This window comes from Bremia lactucae, linkage group LG10, assembly GCF_004359215.1.
Source record: "Bremia lactucae strain SF5 linkage group LG10, whole genome shotgun sequence".
Classification (NCBI taxonomy): Eukaryota; Oomycota; class Peronosporomycetes; order Peronosporales; family Peronosporaceae; genus Bremia; species Bremia lactucae.
In genome coordinates, this window is record NC_090619.1 from 1,847,175 (window position 1) to 1,862,295 (window position 15,121).

The 15,121-nt window shown below is 44.0% G+C and overlaps 3 protein-coding genes across 3 annotated transcripts; all 3 read left to right on the plus strand.

Annotated features, from left to right (window-relative positions):
• Positions 1-10,380: 10,380 nt before the first annotated feature.
• Positions 10,381-11,139, plus strand: CCR75_005895 (uncharacterized protein; the record flags this gene model as incomplete). Its single annotated transcript, XM_067963969.1, has 1 exon — positions 10,381-11,139. The coding sequence occupies one exon, from the start codon at positions 10,381-10,383 to the stop codon at positions 11,137-11,139; it is 759 nt and encodes a 252-aa protein (XP_067814403.1).
• A 1,614-nt stretch (positions 11,140-12,753) lies between these two features.
• CCR75_005896 (uncharacterized protein) lies at positions 12,754-13,374 on the plus strand (the record flags this gene model as incomplete). The annotated part of the gene is made up of 1 exon (XM_067963970.1): positions 12,754-13,374. The coding sequence occupies one exon, from the start codon at positions 12,754-12,756 to the stop codon at positions 13,372-13,374; it is 621 nt and encodes a 206-aa protein (XP_067814402.1).
• Positions 13,375-13,736: 362 nt separating this feature from the next.
• On the plus strand, positions 13,737-14,834 carry CCR75_005897 (uncharacterized protein; the record flags this gene model as incomplete). Its single annotated transcript, XM_067963971.1, has 1 exon — positions 13,737-14,834. The coding sequence occupies one exon, from the start codon at positions 13,737-13,739 to the stop codon at positions 14,832-14,834; it is 1,098 nt and encodes a 365-aa protein (XP_067814401.1).
• Positions 14,835-15,121: the final 287 nt, after the last annotated feature.

A 15,121-nucleotide genomic window follows, 5' to 3' on the forward strand; every position in this document is an offset into this window, starting at 1 on the left:
GTCAGTCATTCGCACCAATAGCGTTTCTTGTTGCCTAGCAAAGGTGGGCTCATTACTCTTCGAAACTTTGCTAGGAACATTGCGTGTGACGCTTAAGGTTTTAGACCTTCAATCGATCCATGGCTCTTGGCGTTCAAGCCAGGCCATACCAAGGATGAGATCATATCTCGAATCCAATCAAGGACGAGACCACGTTGCATACTGTCAAAGCCAAGAAACTTTATGCGTAAGTTCAAAGGAACTCTAGGAAGAGTGACACGAGCCCCAGTCGCTACGCGAACAGTGATTGAATTACTTTCATGCGCTTTAAGTCCTAAACGTATTGTTGACTTCTTACAATCAAAGACGTCGAGCATAATTGCAAGACGCTCCTGAGCAAATTAAAACTGACCATGGCTTATCAAAGTCCATTCACAGTCGCTTGAGCGACTAACAAGCCAGGCTTGTACTCACGTCCCGTGCCATTACGCAAAGAGCTAATTGGGGTTAGGTCATGTCTACTCTCACCTCCGAGAGTTTTAATAGAGCCTAGGTCTTCCCCGGTTACTGGGTACCGACGTTTTTCGCACCGTACCAGATTTCTGGTATATGTCGGAATTGGTGCTCGTTCGAGCTTAACGAGTATTTAGTTGGGGACAGGCCAGACGTAAATTTTTCTTGCTTCCGCACATAAAACATCTAATGATTTCATGCTGTTCCACAGCTTGAAGTGCCTCTTCTCCTTCCTCAACAAGGCTTAGATCCATGGGTTCCGGTCTATTAGATGGTACCCATGTGCTCGAAGAGCTTGTTTGGTAAATAGGCGTGCTAACGCGAGCAGACTTAAAGTCGAACTCGGTGCGTAGCGCTATGGCAACTGCCTCTTCATAAGTAGCAGGATGAGATCGGATTAATTCCGTCCGGGCAACGCGCCTTCATTGAGACCCCCCATAAAGATGGTTCCTACAATTGCTTCTTGCACCGGGTCTTGATGCGTAGATGCAATGAGAAATCTCAACTCCTGGACAAAGTCTCCTAGGGTTCTTTTACCCTGTCGAGTCGCTAGGAGCCGTGCTCGCATGCGAAAAGCCTGATCAGGCGGTGCAAACATGCTGGTCATTTGCTGTTTCAGCGAATCCCATGAGGGAAAAGCGTCATTTATGGACGTGCTGCACGATAGTGCCCGCTCTACCTCCAAGTTTGGAAATAACCATAGCCACCTTTTGCCGTTCTGTTAAGAACAAGGCGGAATCAATGGACATTTCCATCTGCTCAATCCAAAAAGGGAGATTTTCTCCCTCTTTTCCCTCAAATGTCTTCACATTTACATTTAGAGGGCGAGCCCTCGGCTCTGAGTCAGGTACAGAGATATACCGAGTTGGCATAGAAGCCGCAAAGTGGTCCTACCTGACCGACCAGGGAGGTTTCGTTCCGCATGAAGGCTTCAAGCCTTGCATTTAGGACCTCTGGTTCCTGGGAAATAATAAATTCCACGCGTTCAAGCTCGAATAAGGTTTTAGGCTTGTCATAAGCGGCGCGTTGCGCTTCTGACAACTCTGGAACCTCTTCCATTTTCGTGATGGATTAGTTTTGTAAAGACTCAGGCGTAGATTGACTACGAGTGCTACCGAGTGTAGCGGAGCTACCTCGTCCCTTAAGTCAGAGAAAGAATTTTAGCCTCAGAGAGCCTCTTCGTTCAATAGAACTATTGGGTTTAACAACTTAGGAATTCGTACAAGCTATTAGAGCTTAATGAATCCTAGTTCAAGGGTTCAGGGGTTCGTAGAACCAATGTATCTCAGAAAGGCTTCTATCTGTCACAGATCAATGCGCAAGCCTTAAAAAGACACTAGACGCTTTAAGAACAAAAGGGGAACTCAACTTTTTTAATTAATTAAATCTTTAGACCTTACCGTACCTAATTTTAAGATAAATTTTGGTCGCCAGATAAAGATCTGGCGGCGACCACATTTGTTACCCATAATACAATGGGATTTTGATAATCAACTATTTTAAAGTAAAATAAAGGGTATTTTACCCACATAGTAAATGTACCACAACAACGGCTTTCCAACCAATGTGTGCCTCATTACAGAGGCAGTCAAAAACACGTCCATTTGGGCGAGCGCGCGTAGACAGGCACAACCGCGTCCCTGATTGCGCATGAAATGCAACGTCAACATTTGTTGGTATTCCTTATGTCTAACATTAACACCATTTTGTTCGGTATTGAGGTTTCGACCTCCAAGCGATACGGAGCCTTACATTCGACCAGCACCATTTGTTGGACACATTGCTGAGCTCTATATGTAGGCGGGCACGTCGTAATGCGGCCACGCTCTACTTAGACACACACCCTAGCACAGCGAGGAAGCGGTTTAACCAGCTTCTCTTGCGCGCAGTGAGGTAGTTGTGTGGGCGCGCAAGCGACCTCACCCAACGCACTAAGTACTCCGGTTAACTGTCGTCACGGGAGCGGTAATCCGGCTCCTCGTGCGCACTTACCAAGCAGGATGTAGTTTTCAGACTGGTTTATATTTTTAATCATATTAAATACAAGTACCTATTTTTACCAATCGAAATGTCATCTCTATAGATAACAATATGTATTGCGAGCGTATCTTTCTAGATACCTCGCGTAACGGATGACGCTAGGCGTCATCCCTCGTAATGTGAATGCACCGATGTGCATCACATACACAAGGGTTGGTCACAAATGTGCACCACACCCGAGTGCTGGGTCTAGTTACTATAATTTAGTAATTGACCATCCCCTTAAGTACACCAAGTGTACTTAACGGGAACTGTGTTACATTCGGGCAACTTTAGCCCGTTACACTCTAGGCACGTTTTTTAAATTGTTATGACATAGGCGGCCAATATACTAATGGCATAAGGCCTTTCGGTGCGCGTTCTCTTTTAGCAACGCCAAATAGGCAGCCTCCGCATGTATAATTAGCTGTACTCGAAATAGCGGGACCAAGCCGGGCACATTCTTAGACTCGGCTTTGATATTGTCGATTACCAGATCAGGAGCAAGCTTGGTATGAGCGAGCGTAAATTTTTATGCATACGCCAACAGCTGACGCTTACCTAAATGTAGCGATAGTGTGAACGACTATCAGTAGACAGCGAAGGCCTACATGATACCTGCATCTTCCTACGATGTTCCGCTATAAAAATATGCTGCAGCGAGTGTATGCTCGAGATTTTGCTCGACCTCTAAAATGAAGATTGCGTGGGCTAAAATTGAAGCTTCATTGTAAGGGTGGTCGATTTGGTCATTTTCGCCTCGCGAACCAGATGCGAAGATTTTCATTGATCTTCCTATCCGACGAATTTAATTAAACCGATGATAGGATTCAATTCAGGCATCAGTAAATCAGCCTGAGCCGGCACGTTGATCTTAGTGTAGGCTTTAATCAAGAGCATTCTCATCGACATGCCTCTAACTGAGCGCTTTTCACTGGGATGCCCTGCGTAAACATGTGACGGATTCGCTCAGGAACAACTTACCATGCATCTTACGCAGTACTCATAATAAGTGTATTTTAATCGGGGGGAATTACCTCAAACGTCGCAAATGAATCTCGCGCTGGAACGGAGATAGTGTGCAGCACAAGGAACACCTGTTTATTTTACTTAGCTAGCTCTACGTCGTAACTAAGTATACTTACTAAACAATGTAGAGCAATAAGAAACTGTTTCTTGTCGTCATTATTTTTAATATTGATATCCTTCTATGGCTATTATGGCGGTAGGCTCCGAGCCACGTAGACCTTTATCCAAATGTAAACTAGAATCGGTTGCCGCACTCGATCTTTACAGCCTTACCAAATATACATCAGCCAAAGGATCATACTTCCCTAAAATTTTACTTAGTTAAATTGTATACCAACTGGCATTCTTTCTTAATTTTAATAACGACCTGGCAATAAAATTCAATTTAAATAACTATATAAAATATTCAAAACATAACTACCCTACGTTCTTCCGATCACTTTCTTAAAATGGACCCGCAGCAGTCGACAATGTTTACAACGTTATCGGAATGGCGCCGGGACCTCTTGTGTGGAATGGGGGTAAATTACGACTGAATTAATTTAGTTTTACTAACCGATACTTTTGGTTCACTCCTTAAGGTATCGCCTATCCTAAATCTAATTCTTACGAAGTATCATATCTCCTAATTGCGCAAACCTTATACTTGTTTTAATTATGGCGCATATGTAAATTTGAATTAAAGAAAATGAATGGTTCAATAGATGAATCGAAATGAGTGGCCAAGGGCTTAGCGAGTTAACTGGTCCTGACATCCTCCCCGATTTGATCTCTCGTTGACGCTGATTGAAGTCGGCGACGAGGTCCTTCCAGTGGGAGACATGGCGAATATTTTTCTCTTTTTCTTAGCTTGCTTCTTCCTTAGTTTCGCCATGCCATTGTACGAGCCAGTATGGTTAGCGATTGAGTTGGCTTTCTTCAACAGACGTTCAATAACTTGAAAATGATCCGCTGTGCCATTATCCACGAATTGTGATGCTTTCGGTATCGGGCGACTTCGAAACCTTTCCGGTGTCGGTTCATACTTGATAGAACATCAACATTAAAGGTTGGAATAATCCTATTCATAGTTTGTGGTAACTCAAGCTTGCCACATTAGAATTAAACATTTTGATAGTTTCGAATGGTTCCACCTTTCTTGCCGCAATCTTGGCTCTTGGTGTCCCATATTTTTCGCAGCGTGTTTAAACGATATTTTGCGAGTATCAAGTATAAGTAGATCTCCAACTTTGAATTCGACCTGATTTATTCGGCGCTTTTGATCGTAATATTGCTTTTGCGAAGCTTGTGCTATCAACAGATTTCTGCGAGCCTGATCGATGATATTTGCTCGTACTTCGATAAACTCTTTTGCGTAAACGTCAATATCCTTTGGTTGACTAGTCCAGCCCAGTGACTTTTGCCATGCAGAGCGTTCCCTTCTTCCCGTATCTATTTCAAAGGAAGAGTATCCAGTAGATGCACGAACCAGTATAGACGCATACTCTATGCTTCCCAAGTGTTCGGTCCTGTCAGTGCCATGGTAAGATGCTATGCGATTGAGTGCGTCTTCTACCACAAGGTTCTGGCGCTCGGTCTGTCCATCGGCTTAAGCCCGATAAGCGGTTGTAATACTTAGACGAACACCGATGATCGTCATCAATGACTTCGAAAACATGGACGTGAACTTGCTATCTCGGTCACTGATATTAACTGCGGGAATACCATGGTGTCGAATGACAGCATCAAAAAATACTTTTGCTGTGGTGCATGCATCGTCCTTATCGTGCACTGCTGCATACTTCGTGCGTTTGGAAAACTTATCGACAACAGTTAGGATGGCAAATCCATTGGAAACAGGAAGCCCTCTTATAAAGTCCATTGATACCACTTGCCAGCAAGCATCCGGTATTGGAATTGGCATAAGTAATACGTTGTTTTTTTGTTAATTATCATGTTTCCGACGTGCGCAGGTTTCCCAAGTTTTGACATATTCCTTGACGTTTCTCTGCAACGATTTCCGGTAATACCACTGAGCAACTCGCAAGAATGTTCTGCGATTGCCCGGCAGAGCAGCTATTGCCGAATTATCATATTTCGATATTACATTCGTTCGCAAGCGGTTGTTGTTGAGCACGCAAAGACGTTTAATGTGCGCAAAAACAACAATTTCTCTTGCTTCACAATCAATAAACTTGTTTCGGAGCTTTTCCATGCTTCTTTAGGCAATTCTGGCAAAGCCTTATTGAAGTAGCTTACGAACTTCTGTTGACAACTCGCCATACGACACTGTCATTAAGGCAGCAACTTGCAGAGTCTCAGCTTCCTCCCGGGGCAGAGTTGGCACCGAGGGCGAACAAAGTAAACGTGTACCTCGTTGTTGGCAACTAGAAAATCGCACTTATGAAAGCGGATATTGTCCACGACAGAATCATCAGGCCGGCGCGAAAGCGCATCAGCTACAACGTTTAAAGCACCATTAATGTGGTGTATAGTAAACGCGTATTGAGCGAAGGTGGTCAAGTATCGAGCCAACTTCGGCGAGACTGACGGATGATGAAGAAGCCAAGAGCAGGCGCTATTGCCCATTTTTCTAACCCCTCTTTTATTGCAAATAGATCCTTCTCACGAGCAGGCCAACTAATCTCACGGATTCCAAGTTTCTTTGAGTAAAACGCTACTGGATGGTCATGTCTATTGATAAATTGCGATAAGTCGCCACCAATGCACGACCCCGATGCATCCGTAGTGAGAACAAACGGGCGTGAAGAGTTAGGCAAAGTCAGCACAGGTGCAGCTTGTAAGGCAGACTTCAGCCTTACGAGCAAATCCTCTTGTTCTGCATTCAAGACCCATGAAAAATCTTTCCTAACGAGATGGCTCAACGGCAGAACTATTTGCGCAAACTGATGAATAAAGCGGCGATAATAACAAGCAAGACCAAGAAAACTTTGCGATTCCTTTACAGAGGTAAGTGAAGGCCACTTCGCGATTGCTTCCGCCTTTGTTTTCGATAAATAATCCGTCACCAGAAACAGCGTGCCCCAAAAAGCTGACCTCTTGACGCGCGAACTTGCACTTACCAATGTGAGCGAAGAGTATTCACTTGCGTAAGACGTCGAACACGATAGCATGAAATAATTGACCCCAGTATTACATTAAAAGTAATTAATAGCCAATGGTGTCAGGGTTATGAATGTTCAGATAATTTAGAATTTTCAGAAGTACCTTTTTTTGAGACGGAAAAGATGCATGTACCATCCAAATATACAACAACGAATGAGAACTTTTCAAAAAGAACACGCATCAAGCGCGACGAAATGCGAGGCATTCCAGCAAGGCCCATCGGCGCAACGCACCACTGATATGTCTCATTTGATTTACGAAACGCAGTGTACGTTTTGCTATCCGGATGAATATGCCTCTGATGGTACCCTTGAGCTAAGTCAATGACTGTGAAGTAGCTCATACCATACATCTTATCGAATAATTTATCGATTCGCGGCAAAGGTATTTTAGGGACGACTGACGTTGAGTTGACGTAACGAAAGCCAATCACCCAACTGAGCAAAATGTTCGCGTTTCCGGATCGAATCCATTCCGAACGAGATACACCTCGTACCGATCGTTGGGTCATTTTAAGGAATGCCGAAGATGTTTGATACCCAAAGCGAGTCTGAAAGCTCGATCTATCCGCATGAAAGGTTCTCATCGACGAACTTCTGTAAAGCCTTTTGTTCAGCTTGTGAAAGTCGAAATGGCGAACGATTACTCGGTTGCACACCGGGCTGTATATTGATACCAAACTCCACCGACCGATGAGGAGGCAATGAATTCGGTAACTTTTCTGGGAATACATCTTTATAGGAATCGAGTAAAGCCTTCAATCGTTTTCACGAGGTTTTGTAAATTCCGACTCTTGATAAATTTTGACACGATAGACTTCTTCAAATTGTGATGTCTTCAATTTCCTTAAGAAGTCAGCAGAGGAATAATGACCGATTCACAACCTCATCATATGGTATGTCACCACTTTTGAACGAAACTTGATGAGTACGTCAATTAATGATTGGCTCGTGCGCAGCACACCAGGGCTTACCCGGAATTACATCATGGCAATTGCTCATTGGCCACTCAATGACCGGAACGTCAGAAATTCGATTATCATCAAATGGGCTATTGGCGACTCCTTTCTTCACTTATTTTTGGTGTTATTAGTGCCTTCGAAACGAGTGACTTGAAAGCCATTTCAGGACATGACGCATTGCAGCAAACTCGGCTTCACCCCATTGCATGTGGCGCCAGAATCGAGTATCATATTGACAGCACGATCGTCAAGATGACCCTTTTAGATGATCAAATCTTTTCCCGTGAAGGAAGCAAAGTCAGCTTCACATAGTGTGGTGATAGCTTCGTTTGACGCAGTCGCGATGGTTTCTTCTTTAACTGACTCATTCACGAAATAGTTGGCGTTCGCACGATCGCGACGATATCCGTTGCCGCGATTATTTTGCTGGTTCCTGCGCTTGTAACACTGCTGAATCGTGTGCCCCAGTATTTTGCAGTATGCACACTTTCGTTTATTTCGACGTCGATTATGGACGCAAGAAGACCTATTAAATGGCCGAGCATTGCCGATTTCCATCGGCTCTGGCTTCTTGTTTAATTCTCTGGCCACATTTTGTGGACCAGGACGAGGTTTTGTAGCGTTGTGGTGATGATAAACACCCGAATGTGTGCGTTCAAAATCGAGCGCCACAGTAATAGCATCCTACAGTGCGTTTCCCCGTCGATATTGAACTTCTTCTTGAGTTCTTGCTTTAAACCCTCGTTGAAAATAGATGAAATGTCAACTCGAGTCATGTCCTCAACTTGCGAAATAATGTGTCGAGATTTCGCAATGTAGTCCGTTAAGCCTTTGCAATTGGCTTGTCTCAGCCGATGCAGATCGTCTCGAAGACGTTGTTGCAGATCCGCAAAGACGAATTGTTTTTTTTTCACTGCTAGAGAAAACTCATCGGCTGAGTGAATTTCTTTTTTGATGCAGCAAGAGCCATTGTGCTGCTGGTCCTCGCAATGAGCTTCCTAGTACGGCAAGTACTTGAGGAGCCTTTGCGTCCTCTTTCCACTTCTTACCGTGCGCAATAAAATATTGCTGTACTTGCGCGTAATAAAGGCGAACCGACTCTTCGCTTTTTCCGCTTTACGTCGGCATCCTTAGCCCGTCCACCTTAAGCCCACCTATCTTTTAGGAATTAGCGAATGTTTTGATTAACTCTTGTTGTTGCTGTAGCATGTGCATCATTTGCTGCATTAGCTCGGCGTTTGAGGGTTGCCCATAATGGAAGAAGAATGTGTTCGGAACTATAAAAAGACTAGGCTCTTAAGTTGAACCGAAGATCCTTAAAAATGGTGCGCTCGGCTTCTTCTAAAAGCGCGTATACCTCGTGTAACGGAGCTGATAAGGTGGACTCTTGCTTGGGCAGGCATCCTTTCTCCTTGGTGAGTTGCTTTGCTAAGATCTTTGCAATGCGTCGGGCCTTTTGTAATGCGTCGGGTCTTTTGTAATGACGCAGGCAAATCGTTCGCAGTCTTTGCAGACTTTTCACCGTACTCAAAGAGGAAAGCCTTACTACAGTAGTATGGAATCTGATTATTAGCTTTTAGCTTTTTGCTCATAAATCTCAACGACTTTCTTTAGCCATTAAGCGTAATGGGTAAGAGATTCAATCTTATTCCAGATGGATTAACTGTTTCACCGTGTTAAGCCGGTCCCAACCTCACACAGACTAAGCGACTATATCTGTCAGGCAGACGCTTAGAGTTACAGTGGATACTGAAGCCACACAATCAAAACTGCTACGCAGCGCTTCCAAAGGAATGGAGCAGTTGACTGCGAGCGGAAATTCCCACGCTACAAGCAGTACGTTACTGGCTGCGAGTGGAATCCCTTACGCTACAAGTAGTGCTGGGCAATCCAACGCAGTGCAATCCAGCGAAGCGCGAACGGACGGCAAAGAAGCGAGCGGACGGCGAAGAAGCGAGCAGACGGCGAAGAAGCGAGTAGACGGCGAAGAAGCGAGCGGACGGCGAAGAAGCGAGCGGACGGCGAAGAAGCGAGCGGACGGCGAAGAAGCGAGCGGAAGACCAACAAGTGGTACCACTTGTGAGGAATGAGGGTAAATTACGACTGAATTATTTTTTTTGCTTTACTAGCCGATACTTTTGGCTCATCCTCTAAGGATCGCCTATCCTAAATCTAATTATTACTAAGTATCATCTCTCCTTATTGCGCCAACCTTTTTACTTGTTTTTATTATGGCGCATATGTAATTTGAATCAATAGAAAAGGAATGGTATAAAAGATAAATCGAAATGAGTGGTCATGGGCTCAGCGAGTTGAATGGTCCTGACAATCTCGCGCTGGGACGGAGATAGTGTGCGGTACAAGGAACACCTGTTTATTTTACTTAGCTAGCACTACGTCGTAACGAAGTATACTTACTAAACAGTGTAGAGCAAATTAGAGACTGTTTCTTGTCGTCGTTATTTTTAATATTCATATCCTTCTATGGCTAGTATGAAGGACTTAGACCTTTGTCCATCTGTAAACTAGAATCGGTTGCCGCACTCTATCTCTACAGCCTTACCAAATATACATCAGCCAAAGGATCATGTTTTCCTAAAATTTTACTTAGTTAAACTGTTTGCTAACTGGCATTCTTTTTTTTAATTAATAACGATCTGGCAATAAAATCCATTCAAATAACAAAATAAAAATTTCCAAAAAATAACCTACCCCCCGTTCTTCCGAACACTTTCTTGAACAGGATCCGCAGCAGTCGACAAAGTTTAGCAACGATGTCGGACTGGCGCCGTGATCTTCAGCTCGTGGGCGTCGTTTTCATAGTCACCACGGCGCTATTAGGCGTGATGTTGCACTCGCTGGTAATCTCGACGCTCACAGACACCGAGTGGCTCGCGCTTCGACTGCCTACAACGCTCGAGGCAGCTCAAGAGCTAGGCAAGACCCTTCAGAGCTTCTCCGAGCGCCAACGAGGTTCACTTTTGCTCGCACACATGGGCTGCTATCTATACCTGCAAACATTTGCGATTCCGGGCACCGTATTTTTCAATCTATTGGGCGGCGCGTTGTTTGGGATGACGCTGGGATTTCCTCTGTGCTTGGCTAACAACACACTGGGATCGGTCTTTATGTTTCTCCTTTCGCGGCGTTTTGGCTACCGCGTCGTCACGCACTTTTTTCCGCAAAAACTCGATCGCTTAAGAAGTATATTGGACGCACATCGCGACGAAATGGCGCTGAATATGATATTCCTGCGCGTATTTCCATTCACCCCCAATTGGTTTATTAACATGGCGTCGCCCCACTTGGCCATTCCGCTAGGCCAATTTACGTTAGGCCCGCTATTTGGGCTCGTTCCGTACAATTTCCTGAGCTGCAAAGCTGGGCTTATTCTGCGCGAGCTACGATCGCGTGGAGACATTATTGATAGCGCCACGACGATGCAGCTTATAGTGGTTGCTATCGTAGGTGGCCTTGTGCTCCCAAGACTAAAGAGGCGTTTTGCCACGACCACTGGTACCAAGCATGATTAAATTGAGTGTTTAAATTACGTTTGTCTTGTCCAAGTTTTTGCTGAATTGAGTAAGTTTCAGATAATTAAAAAAATCTAAAAGCTATCATTCAGCGTGTATCAAACGCACTATTTTTTTTTTTGTTCGTCGGGACCAAGCTAGACAAAATAAATGTCAGAGATACTTCTTATTCATTCGACGCCAGGCCAATTAGGTCTGCAGAGCTCTTATTGGGTTTGACTATCACAAGGTGCGTAATTAGATCCCGAATTTTCAGTATTTAAAATGCTAGACACGGGCGGATTTTAATTTTTTTCTGACAGACTGTAATCGTGAAGGTCTTCTTTCGTTGGAATGGATATGCAAATCTTTTAGATTATTATTAGAGTATACAATTATACGAGTAGTCTGCGCTGGTGCTCCCTCGCACTGCAGCAGCAATTTTCAATTATTTTGTTTGGCGGGAGTTGTTATACCTTTTAACGATTACTTTCAAACAGAAAAAAAGTTATCGCGATTACAACTTAAGATTCTGGAATGTGATGCTAAAAATTAATGGCTAGAACACTGCGATGTAAGAAATAGCTAATTAATTTCAAGGGAAAGCACAATATCGTTCAAGCTAATGCGAGGTTTAAATCAAGCTGTCGACGTCCTAACTGCAATAAGCCACGAAAATGCAGGCTGTTTTCCGTATCAAAACAAAAGCAGCCGACCGGCCGTGATGGCAAAAGGTGGTTCTACCAAGAGAATTCAAGGTGCCTTCCTCTAATATTTTAAGCGCAAATAGGTTTTCATCCGACTTCTATACAAACACGTAAAAACTCGCGGTACTCAAAAGTGATTAGCAAGCAACTTAACGATTTAGAGGTATGCCAGCGTCGACGTCCTGTCATGTAAAAAGACGCATTCTTCACATTGCCGTATTAAGACGCAATTTTTTTTGCGAAGTCTTCGGGGCCGTGTAGGAGTCACTTAGCTTGCTCATCACCAAATAAAAAAATGCTCTTCGATCAATCGCTGCAAACTTTCATGTTCCTCGCGAAACAAACTTTTGCGCAATATTGGACGCATATTCCCAAAAACAGTTTATTATTTGCGACTGAACTTCATTGCAATGTGCGCTCATGAATGTGTTGGAGGTCTCCGCATTGCATAATTCAGAGGAGTGCTATTATGTAAGGCACGAAAATATTCTAGATCGTGTTTTTCTGTCACATGCAACAGGCTTTCTAGCTACTGGTAGCGTTAAAGACTTGCATTGGCCTTGTATGCAAATTGCCTGAGGTCACTTTAGGTTTTCCGACACTATTTAAATAACTCATGTTACAGCTCTCCCGTGACCTCAAGAGCAAACGGTTGTATCAGACGATGTACTGTATGTACAGTATTATTTACGCTACTTTTTTTTTGCAGTTTCCATTTTGAGGTTGTCAAGGATGTAAGAAACTATTTTAAATTTTAAATTTGAGCTATTATGGAGTATTAAGCGGCTAAAAAAGCATCTTCGGCTACTATTGCTTGTCAGCTTGAAAATAAAAAAAGTTTTGAAGCAATAATGGACTACGTACCTAATATCACGCTGTACAAGAAATGACTCAAAACCAATAAAAACAACACTCTTCGCCTTGCGTCATGGCCTTCATGTCGGTAGCTCGTCAGGCACGCGCCACTTCTCGATTCCTCTATTCCCGTATGCGCGTTTGTCCTCTTGTAGCTAATGAGCAATTCTTGCAGCGAACGAAGTGGCAGCGCTTGCCCTGTGCGATGGAGTCTCCGATCCTATCGACTCGAGTAGGCTTTTTGCGAACAAAGGTGAGCGAGCGTGTGGTCCTGCCAGAAGAGAACGAAATTGAACCTACGCTAGCATTTGACGACAGTGAAATGACAATTGAAGATGCTTCGATTGAAAACTTGCTGAAAGAGCTCAATGAAGTTTTTGAAATTATTGCTGCTGTGCCACTGATGGATGAAGAGGAGTATGGGGAAGTGCGCCAACACTTTGAGAGTGGCAGTGGTCTTGATGAGATTGATGAACGTGGGTATAATATTAAAGCTGGGACGCATAAGATTTGGAAGGGTGAGCGCGACCTTACAAAGATTGTTGAGGGATTGGATACCGATTCGGCCCAGATTCTGCAGCGTATCCTGCTCCACACGCTTAATATTGAGAGAAAAGTGCGTGAGATGCTCTCGAATGGTGGAGTTGATCCCGATGACAAAGATGAGTTGCAAGAAGACAATCAGGTCATTTGAGATTGTCCGTTAAAAAAGAAGTCATCTCGACACCATCAAGGTATTGCGGAGATCTTGGTCGAGCCCGCGTGCTTTGCTTTTGCTCTTAACTTTTGATTCGACACAGGCAATCAAGACGTCTAAGTCCCGTATAAATGATGTACGTATACTTGCACCATTGATAAATTCTCCTTATCTTATGTTAGAAATAAAGAACGATTGTAAGAATACCTCGCCGTAAAATGCACAAGAAAATGGGCAACATGTAATTTCAGGCATGACCCGAATTTGTGCTCATTACGAAAAACGCATATTTTGCTCTCAAAAAAAGTGATAAATAATTTTATTCATTCTTGCCTTCAGGGCTCTGAAAAGCGGTGGTAATGGGCTTCGTCGCACTAGCTCGTCAGACGCTTATCGTTTCTCGCTTCCAAATGCACGCGTCTACACGCTTAAGCACAGCAATTCCCTGGCAACAAATGCATAAGCACCGCGTGCCTTGCTCTATCGACCCTCCATTCCTATCAACCCGAACCAGCAGCATTAGTTTTGTACGAACAAAAGTCAGCGAACGCACGCTCCGTCGGAAGAAATTACGCGTCAACAAGAGCCAAAAAGGAGTCAAGGTGCCAATTCTTAAAGAAACGTTGCGCAAGCTCTATTTGCGTACGCATCCGGATCTCTTTGGACAGTATCCAACGCAGCAGCGCGCAAATGAGGAATCGTACAAAGAGCTCTTGGGCATCCTGGACGCCATTGAGAAACACAATCAATTTCCCCCAGCCAAGACCTTAAAACTTCCATTTTTTTTAAAAACACCTATCGAGGGTGAATTTAAAGAAGTCGAGTTGCAACTACGCACGACGGGAGGTGCATGTAATACGTTGGTAGAGGAGGCATTGGGTCAATTTTTCAGCAACTGTGGGCTCCCTGAGGTCTTTCAATGGGACAAAGGAAGCTGGGGCAAAAGTGTAGGTAAACACGCAGTAGAGAATCCAAATTTAGGCTTTGAAAAGGAAGATGAAACGCATGAGAACGACCGTCACGAGGCCAAGCGCGAAGAACGGCATTCTTCAGCTCCGGCTTATAATCCCGTGGATCGTAAAGCACCAGAAGATCATTCGATTGAAAAGGTTCTGAATGAGTTAGACGACACGTTGCAGCTTATTGCTGTCGTGCCATATCTTGACGACGACGACAAGCAACAGCAAGCTATTAAAACTCATTTTGAACACGGATCAGGTCTCGATGACCTCGATGCTCAAGGGTATTCACTGAAAGCGGGAGTTATTCAATTGTGGCAAGGCGAACGGAATCTACAGGCACTGATTCCTGGATTAGATGGCGACTCGGCGATTCTAATGCAGCGAATTTTGCTTCATACCGTCGATATTGAAAAGCGTCTCGAGAACGTCATTGCTCAAAGCTCCTTGGACGTTACGAGATTCACTGCGGAAGCTTGTAATCAACAGAGCGAGTAAAGATTCTTGGATGACTTTATCGATAAAAGATTATCGCGTTATGTGGGCATTTACAATGAATTAATTGTTAAGCACTGAACTTACATGCCCAAATGCACAAAAGATGACACGGCACTAGGACCTGCACCCAGGATTGGAAAGAATAGTGAATTACTTCTTTGAGTCGCTGTCCTAGACAGGAATTAGCTCTTACATAACATCGAGTGACCCGGGGCCGTCAGTTTAGCACGAAATGGAACGGGGTGTACCGTTAAAACATGAATATTATTTCTGTAAGAGAAAATAAT